General features: G+C 41.1%; 1 protein-coding gene across 2 annotated transcripts in view; it reads left to right on the top strand.

Moving 5' to 3' along the window:
- The first annotated feature begins 1,511 nt into the window (after positions 1–1,511).
- The window catches only part of THEM4 (thioesterase superfamily member 4), a 51,640-nt gene continuing 32,033 nt past the window's right edge, over positions 1,512–21,118 (top strand). For both annotated transcript variants that reach the window (XM_069542602.1, XM_069542612.1), the window contains exons 1-2: positions 1,512–2,015; positions 14,965–15,151. In XM_069542602.1, coding sequence (XP_069398703.1) covers positions 1,917–2,015; positions 14,965–15,151 — 286 coding nt within the window. In that variant the 5' untranslated portion in view covers positions 1,512–1,916. The remainder of the gene's footprint in view (positions 2,016–14,964; positions 15,152–21,118) is intronic.

The following is a 21,118-nucleotide window of genomic DNA, read 5'->3' as shown; positions in this document are numbered from 1 at the left end:
GCAAAGTAATGTCTCTGCTTTTGAACATGCTATCTAGGTTGGTCATAACTTTTCTTCCAAGGAGTAAGCATCTTTTAATTTCATGGCTGCAGCCACCATCTGCAGTGATTTTGGAGCCCCCAAAAATAAAGTCTGACACTGTTTCCACTGTTTCCCCATCTATTTCCCATGGAGTGATGGGACCATATGCCATGATCTTCGTTTTCTGAATGTTGAGCTTTAAGCCAACTTTTTCACTCTCCTCTTTCACTTTCATCAAGAGGCTTTTTAGTTCTTCACTTTCTGCCATAAGGGTGGTGTCAGCTGCATATCTGAGGTTATTGATATTTCTCCCAGCAATCTTGATTCCAGCTTGTGTTTCTTCCAGTCCAGCGTTTCTCATGATGTATTCTGCATATAAGTTAAATAAGCAGGGTGACAATATACAGCCTTTACGTACTCCTTTTCCTATTTGAAACCAGTCTGTTGTTCCATGTCCAGTTCTAACTGTTGCTTCCTGACCTGCATACAGATTTCTCAAGAGGCAGGTCAGGTGGTCTGGTATTCCCATCTCTTTCAGAATTTTCCACAGTTTATTGTGATCCACACCGTCAAAGGCTTTAGCATAGTCAATAAAGCAGAAATAGACGTTTTTCTGGAAATCCCTTGCTTTTTCCATGATCCAGCGGATGTTGGCAACTTGATCTCTGGTTCCTCTGCCTTTTTTAAAACCAGCTTGAACATCAGGAATTCATGGTTCATGTATTGCTGAAGACTGGCTTGGAGAATTTTGAGCATTACTTTACTAGCATGTGAGATGAGTGCAATTGTGCGGTAGTTTGAGCATTCTTTGGCATTGCCTTTCTTTGGAATTGGAATGAAAACTGACCTTTTCCAGTCCTGTGTCCACTGCTGAGTTTTCCAAATTTGCTGGCATATTGAGTGCAGCACTTTCACAGCATCATCTTTCAGGATTTGAAATAGCTCAACTGGAATGTCATCACCACCACTACCTTTGTTCGTAGTGATGCTTTCTAAGGCCCACTTGACTTCACATTCAGGATGTCTGGCTCTAGATGAGTGATCACACCATCGTGATTATCTGGGTCGTGAAGATCTTTTTTTTACAATTCTGTTGTGTATTCTTGCCACCTCTTCTTAATATCTTCTGCTTCTGTTAGGTCCATACCATTTCTGTCCTTTATCGAGCCCATCTTTGCATGAAAAGTTCCCTTGGTATCTCTAATTTTCTTGAAGAGATCTCTAGTCTTTCCCAGTCTCTTCAGTCGTGTCCAACTCTTTTGCGCCCCCATGGACTGTAGCCCACCAGGCTCCTCTGCCCATGGGATTCTTTCTCCAGGCAAGAATACTGGAGTGGGTTGCCTTGCCCTCCTTCAGGGGATCTTCCCAATCCAGGGATGGAACCTGCGTCTCACGTTTCCTGCATTGGCGGGCGGGCTCTTTACCACTAGCGCCACCAGCGGCGGGAGGGAGAACTATTAGGAAACAGCCCAGAATTTGGCCCTCTAGCAAGAGATGGGGAAAAGACCAGGGAATCCTCACCAGCAGCGCTTAGGTGCCAGGGCTTGAGGGCTGAGCCATAGCCGCGGACCCGCACATCTGTTGTCCTCGCCCTCCCCAGGCCGCGCGGCCGCTGTTGCCGCTCTCCCCTCGGTCCAGTGGCCTTCACAAGTCTTCACAGTTTCCCCAGAAAAGGTTCAGGCGCGGCAGGACGGCTAAAGGGTTTACCCGACGCGGCGCCTGCCTTCAGGCCCCTCCCTCCCACTGCCCCTCCGAGACACGTGTCCCCTCCCCCCGGCGCGCCAGGCCCCGCCCTCACCTCGCCTCAGTTAAAGAGGAAGAGCAGCGGGTGGGTAGCTGCGTGAGTCAGCTTTTACCTCAGCCGGCGCGAGCCAGCTCCCTCGCTTCTGAGAGCCATGCTGAGGAGCTGCACCGCGGGACTTCGCTCGCTCTGGGCCCTGCGCGGCCGGCGGGAAGGCGCGCCCCGGCTATCGGCGGATCTGCAACCCGCGCGGGTGAGTCCAGGTTAGCCCGGCAGCGAAAATGGGCAGAAAGATAGAACTTCTTCGTCAGGAACTTAGCCTGTGATAAAGGGTATGCTGCTGCTACTGCTGCTAAGTCACTTCAGTCGTGTCCGACTCTGTGCGACCACATAGACAGCAGCCCACTAGGCTCCTCTGTGCCTGGGATTCTCCAGGCAAGAACACTGGAGTGGGTTGCCATTTCCTTCTCCAATGCAGGAAAGTGAAAGTGAAGTCGCTCAGTCGTGCCCGACTCTTAGCCACCCCCATGGACTGCAGCCTATGAGGCGCCTCCATCCGTGGGATTTTCCAGGCAAGAGTACTGGAGTGGGTTGCCATTGCCTTCTTCGAATAAGGGGTAATGTTCAGCTGTTTATCCCTTTCCTCAGCCAGCTGACCTCAGAATGAAAGCTAACATTAGCTCCAAAGGGTATCAGTATTAACAAGGTCACCGGATCTTTCAGTCTTGAAAGTCAAGCCATAAGAAACGACAGGAGGGTGACACGGTTTTGAGGCAGTGTGCAGGATGCTTGAATCGCGTCAGCAAGTCAAAGTATACCACTACCACTAATAAAGAAGGGTTATGACTTAAGGAAGGTCACGGGCTTAAGAAAACACGTGGTAGAGTTGGAATCTGAACCTAAGCAGTCTGGCAAATAACCATTACCTTATACCCTCAGGAGGATCAGTTTCCTCAGGTTTAATACCTGATACAAGATTTACATGAGATAAGGCTATGTAACAGCGGTGTCTGGTGTTCAGTTCAATTCAGTTCAGTCGCTCAGTCGTGTCTTTGCAACCCCATGAATCGCAGCACGCCAGGCCTCCCCGTCCATCACCAACCCCCGGAGTTCACTCAGACCCATGTCCATCGAGTCAGTGATGCCATCCAGCCATCTCATCCTCTGTCGTCCCCTTCTCCTCCTGCCCCCAATCCCTCCCAGCATCAGAGTCTTTTCCAATGAGTCACCTCTTCACATGAGGTGGCCAAAGCACTGGAGTTTCAGCTTTAGCATCATTCCTTCCAAAGAAATGTCTGGCGTTAGTATTAAATAAATATTGTTGTTGTTAAGTCTCTAAGTCCTGTGACCCCATGGACTGTAGCCCGCCAGGCTCCTCTGGCCATGGGATTTCCCAGGCAAGAATACCGGAGTGAGTTGCCATTTCCTTCTCCAGATCTTCCTTATCCAGGGATGGACCTGCATCTCCTGCATTGGCTTCTTTACCCCTGAGCCACCAGGGATGCCCTAAATAAATATTGCCTGTTGGAGAACTGTTTCCTCCTCTATGTACCCTTAGTACTTTTCCCATTGTTTTGGTTGTTCAGTCCCTGTGGTATCTGACTCTTTGGGACCCCATGGACTGTAGCACACCAGGCTTCCTTGTCCTTCACAATCTCTCTCGGTTTGCTCAGACTCATGTCCATTGACTTGATGATGCCATCCAACCATCTTGTACTCTGTTGCCCCCTTCTCCTCCTGAATCTTTCCCAGGATCAGGGTCTTTTCCAATGACTTGACTTTTGCATCAGGTGGCCAAAGTATTGCAGCTTCAGCTTCAGCTTCAGCATCAGTCCTTCTAATGACTATTCAGGGTTAATTTCCTTTAGTATTGACTGGTTTAATCTCCTTGCTGACCAAGAGACTCTCAATAAATAAATATTGCCTGTTCTTGTATCCCTATGTTTTGATTCATTGATATATTCAATTAATATTAATCAAGCACTAACAATATGCCAGACATTGGTTTCTAATGCTGTAAAGATGAATAAGAAACAACCCTTTCAGAGAGCTCAAGTCTAATTTGGGAGAAAGAAATGAAAGTGCAAAATTTTTAAATAAATGTACTATGGGAAGTACTAAGGGTCCATAGAGGAGGGAACAACTCTGTTTTGAGCATGAACTAAAAGCTGTTGAACCTTGTTTTTATTTATTTTTTCAACTTAGGCATTTAGGCATTAGTATCATAAGTCATTCCCATGTTACAGTTTGAAAACACCAATACTAAGAGAACAGAGCACTGGATTCAGATAAATTATCTTTTAGTTATTTTTAAGTTATCTTTAAGCACATGAAAACTTTAAAAACAGGTGCAGGTGGAGGAGAGGAGACTCAGCAGGCTTCCTGAAAGGACAGAGACAAGAACAATAACATTTCACTTCAGTATAGCAATCCAAGATTTATCTACTAGAAAAAATAAGATTTTCTTTCTTATCATTTTCCACTCACCAATTAATACAAATATTTGCTGCCTCTCGCCAGCTATATCTAAGGAATATCTAAAAATAATAGTTTATAAGGATATTGACTTAATTCTAGATAATTAAATTAAATTGTACTGCTTAGATTGCCCTCTCTGAAGGAGATCAGATAGGTGAAAATAATCATTTTAGGCCCTTATAGGACACACACAAATGGATTCCATTCATGATAGTTAAAACCATTTGAACATCTCTGAAAATGTTAAGTTTAAGAATTTTGAAACAATTGCTATACAGTACTTATTATTAAGCAGTCTACTTGAATTGAATAATGAAATAATATTCACCTTGGAAGATTCAAGGTAACTAATAATAATTTACAATAAAATTAGCTTCCCCAATTATTTTAATAGTAAAAATAATAAAGACAAGTAACATATTAAAATATTCAAGTCATAGTAAACAGTGAAAAATTTCAAGATGAAGTTTTTAGCAAAAAGAAAGGAGAGGCTGGTACCTTTTTATTTATTTGTTTGTTTGTTTATTTTGGTTGCACGGGGTCTTTGCTGCTGTGCCCAGGCTTTCTTGGGGCTTTTTCCTAGTTGTAGTGAGCGGGGGCTACGCTTGGTTGCAGAGCTCATGCTTCTCATTGCAGTGGCTTCTTTTGTTGTGAAGCACAGGCTCTAGTGTGTGTAGGCTTCAGTCATTGCAGCACACAGGCTCAGTAGTTGTGGCTCCCAGGCTCTAGCATGGGCTTAGTAGTTGTGACGCACTGGCTTAGTTGCTTAGCAGCATGTGGGATCTTTCTGGACCAGGGATCAAACCCATGTCCCCTGCATTGACAGGCAGATTCTTATCCACTGTACCACCAGGGAAGTCCAAGGGTGATACTTTTAATAGAAATATTAATTAGTATTGTAATAGGATTCTAATTATATTAGCTGTAGGGAATAAGTAATAATTGATGAAATGAGGATGTTTTTATTGATATTTATTTCCTCGATTACTTAAATTTTTCACTAGAAGTCTAAAAACTTGGGGTTGAGTATACAGAAGAGCATTAAGTATGGGCCATTTATAAGAGCAAAGACATCAAAAGAGTATTTTGAAGTTGTAGGCTCATTCCTAGGCTTATGCAGAACATACTTCTCTTTTCAACTTTGGGTTGAAAAATATCTACAAGACTGGTTGGGAGCCTCCAAATAGGGCTATTCAATAGTCATGTTTCCTTCTTCTGGGCCTTTTGCCTTCTGCCAGTTCTTCTCAATTTTCTAGAGACAGGAAATGATACTTCATTCCATTTATCACAATCTTAAGGCATTCAGGATTATCTTGAATAAGTGGTTCCGTTTGTACTGTTTTACTTAAATTCTTTGTTATAAGTGGAAACCTGACTTTGACAAGAAAAAGTGAAAGTCACTCAGTTGTGTCCTACTCTTTGCAACCCCATGGACTGTACAGTCCATGGAATTCTCCAGGCCAGAATACTGGAGTGGGTAGCCTATCCTTTCCCCAGCAGATCTTCCCGACCCAGGAATAGAACTGGGGTCTCCTGCATTGCAGGCGGATTCTTTACCAGCTGAGCTACCAGGGAAGCCCATAACAAGGATGTCAGCCATAAATGGCTGGCGATTAGGTTCACCGTATTTTAACCACCAGACTGTGTGCTGTGTGCTTAGTCACTCAGTTGTGTCCGACTCTTTGCGACCCCATGGACTGTAACAGGCCAGGCTCCTCTGTCCATGGAATTCTCCAGGCAAGAATACTGGAGTGAGTTGCCATGCCCTTCTCCAAGGGGTCTTTCCAACCCAGGGATCCAACCTAAGCCTCCAGCATTGCAGGTGGATTCTTTACTGTTTGAGCCATCAGGGAAGCCTGATCCTCTGCTCTCACAGTCAGAGTGTCCTGGGTGAGGAGATGTGTAACTCGCTTGGCATCAAGTTGCAGACATTCATCAGTTTTAAACAGTTCAACAAAATGCTGATGAATAAAGTCATCTGCTGTTGCTTTCAATTCGGGACAGTCTAGACACTCTGCTAGTACACTTAAACTGAGACAGTTTGAAGCATCAGCTTGTTCTTTCAAAAAATCAACACACAAACCTCCCTGGGGTCCAGTGGTTAAGAATCTGCCTGCCAATGAAGGGGACATGGGTTTGACCCCTACTCAGGGATGATTCCACATGCCGTGGGGTAACTGAGCCCATGCTCTGGAGTCCACAAGCTACAAGTTCTGAACCCACATGCCACAACTATTGAAGCCCAAGCACCCTGGATCCCATGCTCTGCAACAAGAGAAGCCATCGAAATGAGAAGCCCTGCTTACCTCAGCTAAAGAGTAGCCCCCACTAGCTGCAACTAGAGAAAGCCCACATGTAGCAACAAAGACCCAGCACAGCCAAAAAAAGAAATCAAATTTTCTTCACAGGTTCAATCTGGTACTAGTTTGCTGCATCTAACAAAGACTGAACATTGTTGCTATTCACAGAAATTCTCATGGTATAAGCAAATTCCACAAGTTATTTGATAACCTCAGGTGCAGCATCTTTGAGTTCTGTTTCAAAGGTCTTTGATTCAAGCATGTGAGTTGTGAGCATTAAGTTTTAAAAAATTAACTGGCTGCACCAAGGACAACATCATGAGGTATCTTTCGTTCCTGGACCATAAGAATCACATCACACAATGTTTTCTTTGTATTTATGTAGCTTGTCAACAAGGTTCTGCAGTCAGTTTCTCCCAGCATGATTTCAAGTTGACCCTGGGTATAAATTCCCGGGTAGACTGTAGATTCAACTATAGTTGAGTAGTGAATTTAGATCACTGTTTCTGAATGTTATTCATGATACCCATGAAGCCAGCCAGTTTGGCAAATTTCTTCTCACCGGGGCCTCTGTTTACCAAATACTGAGGCTGAGAGAGGGCCGCTGCAATGCCCTGCTCCCCAATGGGCAAGCAGACCACTGTAGTAGAACAAGGCCCAACCACCCCCTCAAGCTCTCCAGAGGCAACAACACGGGCTTTACGGCATTTCCCTTAGAACCAGAGCCCAGCCAACTTACTTTTAAAGAATAAAGAGTGCAGATCCATTATTAATCCTGTGTCATCACTAACTCAGTGGACATGAACTTGAGCAAACTCCAGGAGATAGTGGACGACAGAGGAGCCTGGCATGTTGCAGTCCATGTGGTCATAGAGTCAGACATGACTTAGTGACTGAACCACACCACCATCTTATACGTTGGAAAAGAAAAATGTCCTGTGCTAATCTCACAACAAAGATAGATTCATTTCTTTAATTATATGTTGGTGTCTGGTAGTCTATGTTGAGAATATGTAACAATATTTACGGGCTTTGTAACAGTAGTATTTACAGGCTTTACAAATCATGCCTCTTTTGGTTCAGTAACTTAATCTTAAAAGGAGATACATTAATAAGTTGTAACTTATGCCCCGCTTGAAACACACATAATCAAACATCTAGCAAGACCTTTCCCCTATTCAGGGCAACAAAAAGTAGTGATTATCCCTCATGCACAGAGTCTGTGCTGTGAATTTATAGGTGCCTTTACTTCCAAGTATCACTTAGTTCTCATCTCCTAGAACTGAAACTTTCATTATTTTTATTTCTCACAATATCATAGTGTTCATCTGTGGTCCCAAACTCAACATTCCCCAAACTAAAATTAATGGTTCTGCTCCTACTTTCCACCTCCTGACATTCACACAAACATTAACAAAAACGTCCTCTTTCCTTTCCTCTGTCCACTCCAGTCTTCAAACCACAAGTCAGGAATTATCCAAAACTCTTCTACTTGCTCTTCCCCCATGATCAGTCAGTCTCTACAACCCTTGGTCCCAATATCCTAGATATCTCTTAAATCTTTTTCATTCCTTTCTAGTTCAGTTTCTGACCATATTTCCCCTGGATCTCTACAACAGTCTTTTAACTGGTTTCCTTACCATTGCTTCTCACCTTACAATTTATCCTTTACATCAGAGGGAGCTTTCTAAAACCTCAGTTCATGTTACTGCTTTGCTTAAAACACCCCAAGGCACTCCATAATGGAAAAAAAAGTACTTTGCCACTCAGTTGGCATGTATTTTTCATGAATCTTTAAAGACTCCTTTCCTTTAAACAGCTTCATCCTAGGCAATAACACGAAATCAAAGTGTGATGCACTATTTATGTCCTTTTATAATATTCATTTAAAAATACACGTGTTATTGTTGTTCTGCCACCTAAAATTGTCTTTCCTATTGACCTTTTGAAACATTAACCTAGAAGATGAAATCTAAGCTTTCGTTAAAGCCAAAGAGCCACTATAGTGTCACCCCTCTTTTGTTTTGCCATCCCCATCTTGCTACTGTTCTCTTTGTACCTTTTAGCCATAAAGGCTGAAATCCTAGCAGTTGCGCATATTTCTCTGCCTTTGCTTGGAGCAGCCTGCCTGTTGTTTCTTTAGTGAACTTTTCATCCTTTAGAAAACATCTATATCAGTTCTCATCTTTTTGAAGTTTTCCCTAAAAGTCACTTCTTCTGTGTCTGTATCTACTTCTGTTGTAGCATTTTTCACACTCAAGGCTACAAGCACTCGAGGACTGGGTCTAAGTCTTCTCTCTTTGTTACCTGTACCTGGCCCAGAACCAGATCATATAGTAGGGCTCAAAAAAGTTTGTTGCAGGACTTTCCTGTCAGTCCAGTGGCTAAGATTCCACACTTCCACTGCAGGGGACATAGATTCCATCCCTGGTTGGGGAACTAAGATTCCACATACCATACAGTGTGGCCCTAAAAGGGAAAAAAAAAAAAAGTTTGTTACATTTAGCTGAATCCCCTCAGACTTCAAAGTTAAAATCAGACAGGAGAAACTCCTAAACTCATTCTATGAGGCCGCCATCACCCTGATACCAAAATCAGACAAAGATGCTACCAAAAAAGAAAATTACAGGCCAATATCGTTGATGAACTTTGATGCAAAAATTTTAAACAGAATTGAACAACACATTTAAAAGATCATACATCATGGTCAAGTGGGCTTTATTCCAGGGGTGCAAGGATTCTTCAGTATATACAAATCAATGTGATACATCATATTCACAGAGTGAAAGATAAAAACCATATGATCATCTCAACAGATGATGAGAAAGCTTTTGATAAAATTTAACACTCATTTATCATAAAAAAAGTATTCTCCAGAAAGTAGGCATGGAAGGAAAATATTCAACATAATAAAGGCCATATATGACAAACCCAGAGTAAACATTATTCTCAACAGTGAAACCTGAAAACATTTCCTCTAAAATCAGGAACCAGACAAGGGTGCCCACTCTTACTACTATTATTCAGCATAGTTTGGGAAGTCCTGGCTGCTTCTCAATCAGAGAAGAAAAAGAAATAAAAGAAATCCAGGTTAGAAAAAACAGAAGTAAAACTCTTATTATTTGCAGATGAAATGAGACTATGCATAGAAAGGCATAAGGATGCCACCAGAAAATTACTAGAGCTAACCAATGAATATAGTAATATCGCAGGATATAAAATTAACACGCAGAAGAACTCCCTTGCATTCCTATACACTAACAATGAAAAATCAGAAAGATAAATTAAGGAAACAATCCTATTCACCATTGCAACTAAAAGAATAAAATATCTAGGAAAATCTACCTAAAGAGATAAAAGATCAGTATGCAGAAAACTAACAAACAGTGATGAAAAAAAATCAAAGATGACACAAACAGATGGAGAGATATATCATGTTCTTGGATTGGAAGATTCAATATTGTGAAAATGACTATGCTACCTGAAGCAATCTATAAATTCAATGCAGTTCTGTCAAACTACCAATGATATTTTTCACAGAACTAGGAAAAATAATTTTACAATTTGTATGGAAACACAGAAGACCCTGAATAGCCAAAGTAATCCTGAGACTGAAAAATGAAACTGGAGCAATCAACCTTCCTGACTTCAAACTATACAACAAAACTACATCAGGACAGTATGGCATTGGAACAAAAACAAATATAGACCGATGGAACAAGATAGAAAGCCCAGAAATGAATCCACCCACCTATAGACACCTTATCTTTGACAAAGGAGGCAAGAATATACAATTGAGAAAAGACAATATCTTCAATAAGTGGTGCCGGGAAAACTGGACAGCTACATGTAAAACACTGAAATTAAAATACTTCCTAACACCATACACAAAAATAAATTCAAAAGGAATTAAAGACCTATATGTAAGACTAGAAACTATAAAACTCTTAGAGGAAAGCATAGGCAGAACGCTGTCTGACACAAATCACAGCAAGATCCTCTATGACCCACCTCCTAGAGTAATGGAAATAAAAACAAAAATAAATGGGACCTACTTAAAAGCTTTTGCACCGTGAAGGAAACTATAAACAAGGTGAAAAGACAGCCCTCAGAATGGAAGAAAACAATGGCAAATGAAACAACTGACAAAGGATTAATCTCTAAAATATATAAACAACTATTGCGGCTCCATACCAGAAAAACAAACAGTCCAATCAAAAAGTGGGCAGAAGACCTGAAGAGATATTTTTCTAAAGAAGACATACAAATGGCTAATAAACATGTGAAAAGATGCTCAACATTGCTCATTATTGAAGAAATGCAAATCAAAATTACAATGAGGTATCACCTTTCACTGGTCAGAATGGCCATCAAAAAAAAATCTACAAACAGTAAATGCTAGAGAGGGTATAGAGAAAAGGAACCCTCTTGCACTGTTGATGGAATGTGAATTGATACAGACACTATGGAGAACAGTATGGAGGTTCCCTAAAAAAACTAGGAATAAAACTACCATATGACCCAGCAATCAGGCATATACCCTGAAGAAAACCATAACTGAAAAAGACACATGTACCCTAATGTTCACTGCAGCACCATTTACAATATCAGGACATGGAAGCAACCTTGGTGTCCATCAACAGATGAATGGATAAAGAAGCTGTGGTACATGTAACAATGGAATATTTCTTAGCTATAAAAAGGAATGTATTTGAGTCAGTTCTAATGAGGTAGATGAACCTAGAGCCTATTATACAGAGTGAAGTAAGTCAGAAAGAGAAAAATATGTAATAACACATATAGATGGAATCTAGAAAGATGGTACTGATGAATCTATTTGCAGGGCAGCCAAGGAGACACAGACATAAAGAACAAACTTGTGGACGCAGTAGAGAAAGGAGAGGATGAGACAAATTGAGAATAACATTGCAACATATACATTATCATATGTAAAATAGATAGTGAGAATTTGCTCTAAGATTCATGGAGCTTGAATCCATGCTCTGTGACAACCTAGAGGGATGGGATGGGGTGGGAAGTAGAAGGGAGGTTCAAGAGAGAGGGAACATATGTATACGTATGGCTGATTCATGTTGATCTGGGGCAGAAACCACAATATTATAAAGTAATTATCCTCCAATTAAAAATAAATATTTTAAAAAGTCAGGTGGAAGAGCCCAGGATCAAGGGAGTCATTCTAATTCCTAAAATTCTTCTATTATCTCTATTGCACTGGTCCATAAAAGGATGCTAGAACTGATCAAACCTAGAGTTTCCTATTTTGAAGGAAAACTATAGATGAGGTAAACCCAAATTCACAACTCCAAAGCTTACACATGCTATTCTATCTCTCAGTTGAAAAGTATTGGTCAATACACACTAATTTATGACTAATTGTGTCTGTTATGTTACTTCCAGAATTTATGTACTTTAAAAACTACACAATTGGAACTAAATTCTAAGGAAATAATCCAAAGTAGAGAAAATACCATATTCATAATGTTCCAATGGTCCTTTTCATTTAAAGTAGCAAAACACTGGAAACAATTTACATGTACAATTTAAATGGTTGAGTAAAGTATAGTATATCATTTTAAAGGACTATTTTTCTGCTGTTGAAAATGGTGATAACAGATTAAGGACATGAGAAAGTCAACACCAAAGCATTTTAAGTGATGAGGTAAAAGAAAAAATATATTTCTTACTGAGATTACAAGTATACTAAGAAAAGTTACAAAAACTTGGAGGAAATATATCAAAATTTTACCATTAGTTATATTAATATGAAGAGATAATACATGGGTTAAAGTTCTTTTTGTTTGTTTTCCTTTTCTTTCCTTACCAAAATTTTTGAGCTGAAAACCATAGGAAAAAAAAAAAGGTACAAGTATTGGGCAAGGGAGTGGAGTAGTCTCAGTCTTACTCATATTTCCCCTCAAGAAGTCAAGACTTTTTATAGCTAGGAAGTTTTTAGTTCCGTAGAGTTCTTAAGACAGGCTCCCTAAATTCTTACCATTTGATTAAGACCCAACCCTGAGGTCAGCAGAAGCCTATTTGCCTGGTTATTCCATCACAGTAAGTATACCTCCCTGTACACTGGGTGTAGTCCGAGTGTTGTAGATACTTTGAATCTGAATGACTTGATAAGGGTGACTGGAAGTAGAATACTACAGAGGTGATAGCTTCTGCAATCTTAATGTTCTAGGACTTCTGCATGAGTCACAATAACTGATTTTCCTTTGTGGTGCCTGTGGACATTTGCTTTGTTCAGCTCCCTAGGCGACACTTTGTCCCTCATCCACCAGGGCCCCTGTACCTTTCCACCTGCTGTGTGGGCACTGGTGTGGTTCAGTTCAGTTCAGTTCAGTTCAGTCGCTCAGTCGTGTCTGACTCTTTGTGACCCCATGAATCACAGCATGCCAGGCCTCCCTGTCCATCACCATCTCCCGGAGTTCACTCAGACTCATGTCCATCGAGTCCGTGATGCTGTCCAGCTATCTCATCCTCTGTCGTCCCCTTCTCCTCCTGCCCCCAATCTCTCCCAGCATCAGAGTCTTTTCCAATGAGTCAACTCTTCACATGAGGTGTCCAAAGTACTGGAGCTTCAGCTTTAGCATCATTCCTTCCAAAGAAATTCCAGGGTTGATCCCCTTCAGAATGGACTGGTTGGGTCTCCTTGCAGTCCACGGGACTCTCAAGAGTCTTCTCCAACACCACAGTTCAAAAGCATCAATTCTTCGGCGCTCAGCCTTCTTCACAGTCCAACTCTCACATCCATATATGACCACTGGAAAAACCATAGCCTTGACTAGACGGACCTTAGTTGGCAAAGTAATGTCTCTGCTTTTGAATATACTATCTAGGTTGGTCATAACTTTTCTTCCAAGGAGTATGCGTCTTTTAATTTCATGGCTGCAATCACCATCTGCAGTGATTTTGGAGTCCAAAAAAATAAAGTCTGACACTGTCTCTACTGTTTCCCCATCTATTTCCCATGAAGTGATGGGACCAGATGCCATGATCTTCGTTTTCTGAATGTTGAGCTTTAAGCCAACTTTTTCACTCTCCTCTTTCACTTTCATCAAGAGGCTTTTTAGCTCCTCTTCACTTTCTGCCATAAGGGTGGTGTCAGCAGTGCTGAATGCTACAGGGAAATAGCAGTCGTGGAAGCTGCGGTTATTGTGATGCCAAGAACTTTTCTCCTCCAACCTCCTCCTCCTCTTTCTTTGTGTTGTCTTTCTGTTCTCTTTCTGAAAGAACATTTAGCTCTTTCACCGACTTTGTTGCATAGTTCAGAAACCTGGGATTAGCTCTGGTATTTTTCCCCTTCCCTCACTCTCCTGTATCCAATTAGTCACCAACTGTGCTTCATGTACTCATAATTTTTCAGCTGAGTTACTCCAGTAGCTTCCAGACAAGGCCCTCTCATTCCAATCTTGAAATCACTCTCACTATCTTTCGTATTATGACCAAATCTGATCTTGTCACTCCCTTGTTTAAAATCCCACCAAGTGCACTGCAGATACAATTCAAACCAGTCTCACAGTCAGGCCCTTGCTCCTCCCCTTGTACTGAAACAATGCCAAACTTGCTTGAGGCCTTGTTTCTTTTGTTTATTTACTTATTTGTTGACTGCACTGTTCTTGGCAGCACATAGGGCTTCTCTTAGTTCTAGCGCACTATTGCAGGGCTTCTCATTGCAGTCCACTATCATAGTTGCCCCTCGGCATGTAGGTTCTTAGTTCCGCAACCATGGATCAAACCAAGTCCCCTGCATTAGAAGGTAGACTCTTAACCACTGGACACCAGGTAAGTCCTGAGCCCTTAGTTTCATCATCTGTAAAATGGGGATATAATTAGTACATACTTCATATGGTTGTTGTAAGGCCCCTCAAAACTGTTTCATGTCTCCTTGCCTTTGCACACAATATTCCTTTGCCTACAATATTCTATCTGGCTGATTTCTGCTTGTCTAATTGAATCTAGTGAAGATTCAAGTCAAAGGACCCCCTCCCTGATTACACAATCTGAGATGAATACCTCTCCCCTGTGCTCTGGCTTCCTGTGTGTTTCCCACTGGTAGCACCTTTTACATAGAGAAAAGTTGTCTGACCTTCATCTTTCTTTATCACCAATTTCTGGCTCACCTGTGCTTCATTAAGGTTTGAGAAAAAGAAGGGGCTCTGCAGACCTGGACTTAATACCAACTCTGCCACTAGCTAGTTAGATGACTTTGAGCAAATCATTTATCCTCTCAGTCTCCCATTTCTCCTAAGGAGGGAGGACCAGGTGATGCTAGAAATTTGTTTCCACTTCAAAATAATAAGCTTTAGGGAAGAGGAAAAGTAATAAGATAGTCTTAGAAAATAAAATATGTTATGAAATAGGATGTACCTTCCTTTACTCTCCTTTTTCTCCTTTTAGAGATTGTTTTCTACTGAGAAAGCCGTTCATAAGGACTGGGCTCTCCCCAACCCCAGCTGGAGCAAGGACTTAAAACTCCTTTTTGACCAGTTTATGAAGAAATGTGAAGATGGCTCCTGGGAACGTTTGCCTTCATGTAAACATACATGTGCTTATAAGAGTGAAGACTTCAAGACCTATTTCCTTGGTAGGAACAACTACTCTCCCATAATAGAATACTTAAATATCAACTATAAAACTAAGAACAGATAGAAGCACTAGTTATTACTTGAAAAAGGAAGGAGAAAAGTGCTATATGGTTGCTATATTCTCCAGTTTTATAGGCCAGAAATCTCAATAAATTTTGCAGATTGTAGGAGAGCATAAAGTCTATTGCCATTAGCAAGACTACCCCCACCATGGCATCATCATCAACATTAGCAGGAAGGGGCCCCAGAAAGCCTCCACCCTCCCACATTCTCATCACCTTTCTGTCTTGAGGCTGTCATCACTAACCTTAATTTAATATTTATCCCAATATGTGGCTCTGTCCCCCTAGGAAGCTAAGAACACTCAAGTCACCCCCTCATCTCACAGACTCTAAACTCCCAAGGCAGACCACCCCACCTCCAACATACACACATTGCACTTCCTGTCTGTGTGTGTTTTAATTAATAGTTTTTTGTTTTTTTTTTTAGTAGTAGTTTCAGGTCTATTGGGCTTCCCTGGTGGCTCAGCGGTTAAAGCGTCTGCCTGGAATGTGGGAGACCTGGGTTCAATCCTTGGTTCTGGAAGATCCCCTGGAGAAGGAAATGGCAACCCACTCCAGTACTCTTGCATGGAGAATCCCATGGACGGAGGAGCCTGGTAGGCTACAGTCCATGGGGTCGCAAAGAGTCGGACACGACTGACCAACTTCACTTTCACTTTCTTTCACTTTCAGGTCTATAGTGAAAAAAGTGGAAAGTGCAGAGTTCTCAAATATCCCTTACTTCCCCCTGCCAGGTTCCCATTTATTAATATCTTGTGATAGTAAAGTATATTTGTTATGATGATGAGACTGTATTGGTAACATGAACTTAAGCCCATAGTTTACATCAGGGCTCATTCTTTGTGTAATACTTTATGAAGTTTGACAAATGTATAATGACATGTATCATACTGAATAGTTCCACTGCCTTAAAAATTCACTGTGTTCCTTCTGTTCATTTCTCCTTCCTCCCTCCAAACCCTAGGTGACCACTGATCTTTTCACTCTCTCCATGATTTTGCCTCTTCCAAAACACATACAGTATGTAGTCTTTTCAGATTATTTTCTTTCACTTAATAATATGCATTTTTAGGGTATATATTTATTTTTTCCATAGTACTTATCTCCGTAAGACAATGCTTTGTGTTTTAACGGTTTCTCTCTCACCACTAGAGTGTTTGCTTTATAAGGGCAGAGATTTTGTGTGTGTTTTATTCCCCACTATATCTCCAGTGCTTAGAATAGTACCCGGTACATAGTAAGTGCCTTATACATACTTGTAGGAAGAAGAGAAATAAGAAGGGAGGGAGGAAACACACACCAGGGAACCTGCTTAAGATGCTGTACTTGGTTTTTTGTTTCTTTTTTTACCTAACATCTCTGCCCTTCTGGAGTAATGAGAGACAAATCACTAAGTAATGAAAACAAAGTAAGTCAGATGGTAATACATGCTGTGAAAAAAATAGATTCACTTTATTTTCTTTTAATTTAAATTTTATTTTTTTGCATTACAATACTGTATTGGTTTTGCCATACATTGACATGAATCCACCACAGGTGTACATGAGTTCCAACCCTGAACCCCCCCTCCCACCACCCTCCCCATATCATCTCTCTGGGTCATCCTAGTGTAGATGCACTTTAATAACAACAAAAGAGATTCCTCATATAGGAATTGGGAGGAACAATGTACAGCACCTTTTCTACCCATTGCTTTTTTTTTTTTTTTTTTTAAAGGAAATTTATTAGCACATATACCTCCTGTATACCTGGGAGATAGCCAGGGGAAAGTAGTGAGTAACTCCCCTAGATGGTCTAAGCCACTGGGTTAAATACCATTTCAACTAAAGACAAAAGAAAAGGGTTGGGGATAGGAGGCAGTATGGGGAGATTACCAGGAAAAGATGTAAGTTGTTGCTTTCTCCCTTGAAAAGATTCTCTTGTGATACAGAGTTTTCCATCTCTTACTGATACAGAGATGGAGATTTCCTTTATATGTAAATTTCTGAGGTTATTGATATTTCTTCCTTGCAAAAAGTTAACGTCAGTTGTTTTGTAATAGAAAACAGGTTGGGAGCTTCCCTGGTGGCTCAGTTGGTAAAGAATCTGCCTCCAATGTCGGAGACCTGGGTTTGATCCCTGGGTTGGAAAGATTCCTTGGAGAAGGGAAATCTATACATTCCAGTATTCTGGCCTGGAGAATATCATGGATTGTATAGTCCAGTTCAGTTTAGTTCAGTCGCTCAGTCATGTCCGACTCTTTGTGACCTCATGGGTTGCAGCACACCAGGCCTCCCTGTCCATCACCAACTCCCAGAGTTTACCCAAACTCATGTCCATTGAGTCGGTGATGCCATCCAACCATCTCATCCTCTTTCATCTCCTTCTCCTGCCTTCAATCTTTCTGAGCCTCAGGGTCATTTCAAAAGAGTTAGCTCTTTTCATCAGGTGGCCAAAGTACTGGAGTTTCAGCTTCAAGATCAGTCTTTCCAATTCAGGACTGATTTCCTTTAGGATGGACTGGTTGGATCTCCTTGCAGTCCAAGGGACGCTCAAGAGTCTTCTCCAACACCACGATTCAAAAACATCAATTCTTCAGCGCTCAGCTTTCTTTACAGTCCATCTCTCATATGCATACATGACTAGTGGAAAAACCATAGGCTTGACTAGATGGACCTTTGTTGGCAAAGTAATGTCTCTGCTTTTTAATAATGCTGTCTAGGTTGGTCATAACTTTTCTTCCAAGGAGTAAGTGTCTTTTAATTTCATGGCTGCAGTCACCATCTGCACTGATTTTGGAGCCCCCCAAAATAAAGTCTGACACTGTTCCCATTGTTTCTCCATCTATTTGCTATGAAGTGATGGGACCATATGCCATGATCTTTGTTTTCTGAATGTTGAGCTTTAAGCCAACTTTTTCACTCTCCTCTTTCGCTTTCATTAAGAGACTCTTTAGTTCTTCTTCGCTTTCTGCCATAAGTGTGGTATCATCTGCATATCTGAGGTTATTGATATTTCTCTCGGCAATCTTGATTCCAGCTTATGCTTCATCCAGCCCAATGTTTCTCATGACGTACTCTGCATATAAGTTAAATAAGCAGCGTGACAATATAGAGCCTTGATGTACTCCTTTTCCTATTTGGTACCAGTCTGTTGTTCCATGTCCAGTTCTAACTGTTGCTTCTTGACCTGCAAACAGATTTCTCAGGAGTCAGGTCAGGTCTGGTATCCCCATCTCTTTCAGAGTTTTCCACTGTTTATTGTGATCCACACAGTCAAAGGCTTTGGCATAGTCAATAAAGCAGAAATAGATGTTTTTCTGGAACTCTCTTGCTTTTTCCATGATCCAGTGGATGTTGACAATTTGATCTCTGGTTCCTCTGCCTTTTCTAAATCCAGCTTGAACATCTGGAAGTTCAGGGTTCATGTACTGCTGAAGCCTGGCTTGGAGAATTTTGAGCACTACTTTGCTAGCATGTGAGATAAGTGCAATTGTCCAGTAGTTTGAGCATTCTCTGGCATTGCTTTTCTTTGGGATTGGAATGAAAACTGACCTTTTCCAGTCCTGTGGCCACTGCTGAGTTTTCCAAATTTACTGGCATAAATTGAGTACAGCACTTTCACAGCATCATCTTTTAGGATTTCAAAAAGCTCAACTGGAATTCCATCATCTCCACTAGCTTTTTTCGTAGTGATACTTCCTAAGGCCCACTTCACTTTCATTCCAGGATGTCTGACCCTAGTTGGGTGATCATACCATCATGATGATCTGGGTTGTGAAGATCTTTTTTGTATAGTTCTGTGTATTCTTACCACCTCTTCTTAATATTTCTGCTTCTGTTATGTCCATACCATTTATTTCCTTTACTGTGCTCGTCTTTGCATGAAAAGTTCCCTTGGTATCTCTAATTTTCTTGAAGAGATCTCTACTCTTTCCCATCCTATTGTTTTCCTCTATTTCTTTGCATTGACCACAGAGGAAGGCTTTCTTATCTCTCCTTGCTATTCTTTGGAACTCTGCATTCAAATGGTATACCCTTTTCAACAGGGTATACCTTTTCTCCTTTGCCTTTCGCTTCCCTTCTTTTCATAGCTATTTGTAAGGCCTCCTCAGACAACCATTTGCCTTTTTGCATTTCTTTTTCTTGGGGATGGTCTTGATCACTGCCTCATGTACAATGTCACGAACCTCCATCCATAGTTCTTCAGGCACACTGTCTATCAGATCTAGTCCCTTGAATCTATTTGTCACTTCCACTGTATAATCGTAAGGGATTTCATTTAGGTCATACCTGAATGATCTAGTGGTTTTCCCTACTTTCTTCAATTTAAGTCTGAATTTGGCAATAAGGAGCTCATAATCTGAGCCACAGTCAGCTCCTGGTCTTGTTTTTGCTGACTGTATAGAGCTTCTTCATCTTTGGCTGCAAAGAATATAATCAGTGTGATTTCAGTATTGACCATCTGGTGATGTCCATGTGTAGAGTCTTCTCTTGTGTTGTTGGAAGAAGGTGTTCGCTATGACCAGTGTGTTCTCTTGGCAAAACTCTATTAGCCTTTGTCCTGCTTCATTCTATACTCCAAGGCCAAATTTGCCTGTTACTCCAGATGTTTCTTTTCTTTCTACTTCTGCATTCCAGTCCTGTATACTGAAAAGGACATCTTTTTTGGGTGTTAGTTCTAGAAGGTCTTGTAGCTCTTCATAGAACTGTTCAGCTTCTGCTTCTTCAATATTACTGTTTGGGGCATAGTCTTGGATTACTGTGATATCAAATGGTTTGCCGTGGAAATGAACAGAGATCATTCTGTCGTTTTTGAGATTGCATCCAAGTATTGCATTCTGGACTCTTTTGTTTACTATGATGGTTAGTCCATTTCTTCTAAGGGATTCTTGCCCACAGTAGTAGATATAATGGTCATCTGAGTTAAATTCACCCATTACAGTCCATTTTAGTTTGCTGATTCCTAAAATGTCGATGTTCACTCTTACCATCTCCTGTTTGACCACTTCCAATTTGCCTTGATTCATAACCCTAACATTCCAGGTTCCTATGCGATATTGCTATTTACAGCATCGGACTCTACCTCCATCACCAGTCACATCCACGACTGGGTGTGGTTTTTGCTTTGGCTCCATCTGTTCATTCTTTCTGGAGTTATTTCTCCACTGATCTCCAGTAGCATATTGGGTATATGTGTGTGTGTGTGTGTGTGTATGTATATATATATATATATATATATATATATGCCTAAAATGTATACATTCTTTATTTTTAGAGTCAGCCTTTTTGGTTTCTTATTTGCAACACCCTTTGTATGTTCATTCAGCAACTATCTGTTGAGGATCTGTGCTCTGCAAAGCGTATTCCTGAAACAAGCCTGAGTGCACAGATAGGGCTCCTGACTTCATGAAGTTTTTACAAATATTTCTCATTTTATTCATTACCTTTCAATCATGTAAATATATCTTTAGGGAGGTATTTGGGGATTGTGATGTTTTGGGGTTGTTTTCTTTTTTCTTTTGGCCATGCTGTGCAACTTGCTATATCTTAGTTTCCCAACCAGGATTAGCACCCATGCCGCCTGCAGTGGGAACAGAGAGCCCAAACCACTGGGCAGCCAGGGACTTCCCATGATGCTTGTTTGTTTGTTTCAGGACCCCAAGTAGGCCCTTAATGTTGCCTGGCCATCGTATTTCATTTTCCCCTTGTCTCCTCACTCTCCTGCTCTCCTGGATGACTGTTTCCTACCTTCTTTTTCTCAAGCCTTACTCTTAGCTGCTCTTGTCTCCTGTTTCATAGAATCAAAGCAATCAGAAGACAATTTCCAAACAACCCCTGCTTCTTCCCTGTATCTGTGCCTGATGTTCTGCTTTGTCCTGTGGTGAGTGAAGTAGCCATACTCCAATGAGAGGTCAAGCTGTCG

The sequence above is a fragment of the Ovis canadensis genome, chromosome 1 (genome assembly GCF_042477335.2).
Source record: "Ovis canadensis isolate MfBH-ARS-UI-01 breed Bighorn chromosome 1, ARS-UI_OviCan_v2, whole genome shotgun sequence".
NCBI lineage: Eukaryota > Metazoa > Chordata > Mammalia > Artiodactyla > Bovidae > Ovis > Ovis canadensis.
This window is presented reverse-complemented; position numbering and strand designations above follow the sequence as displayed.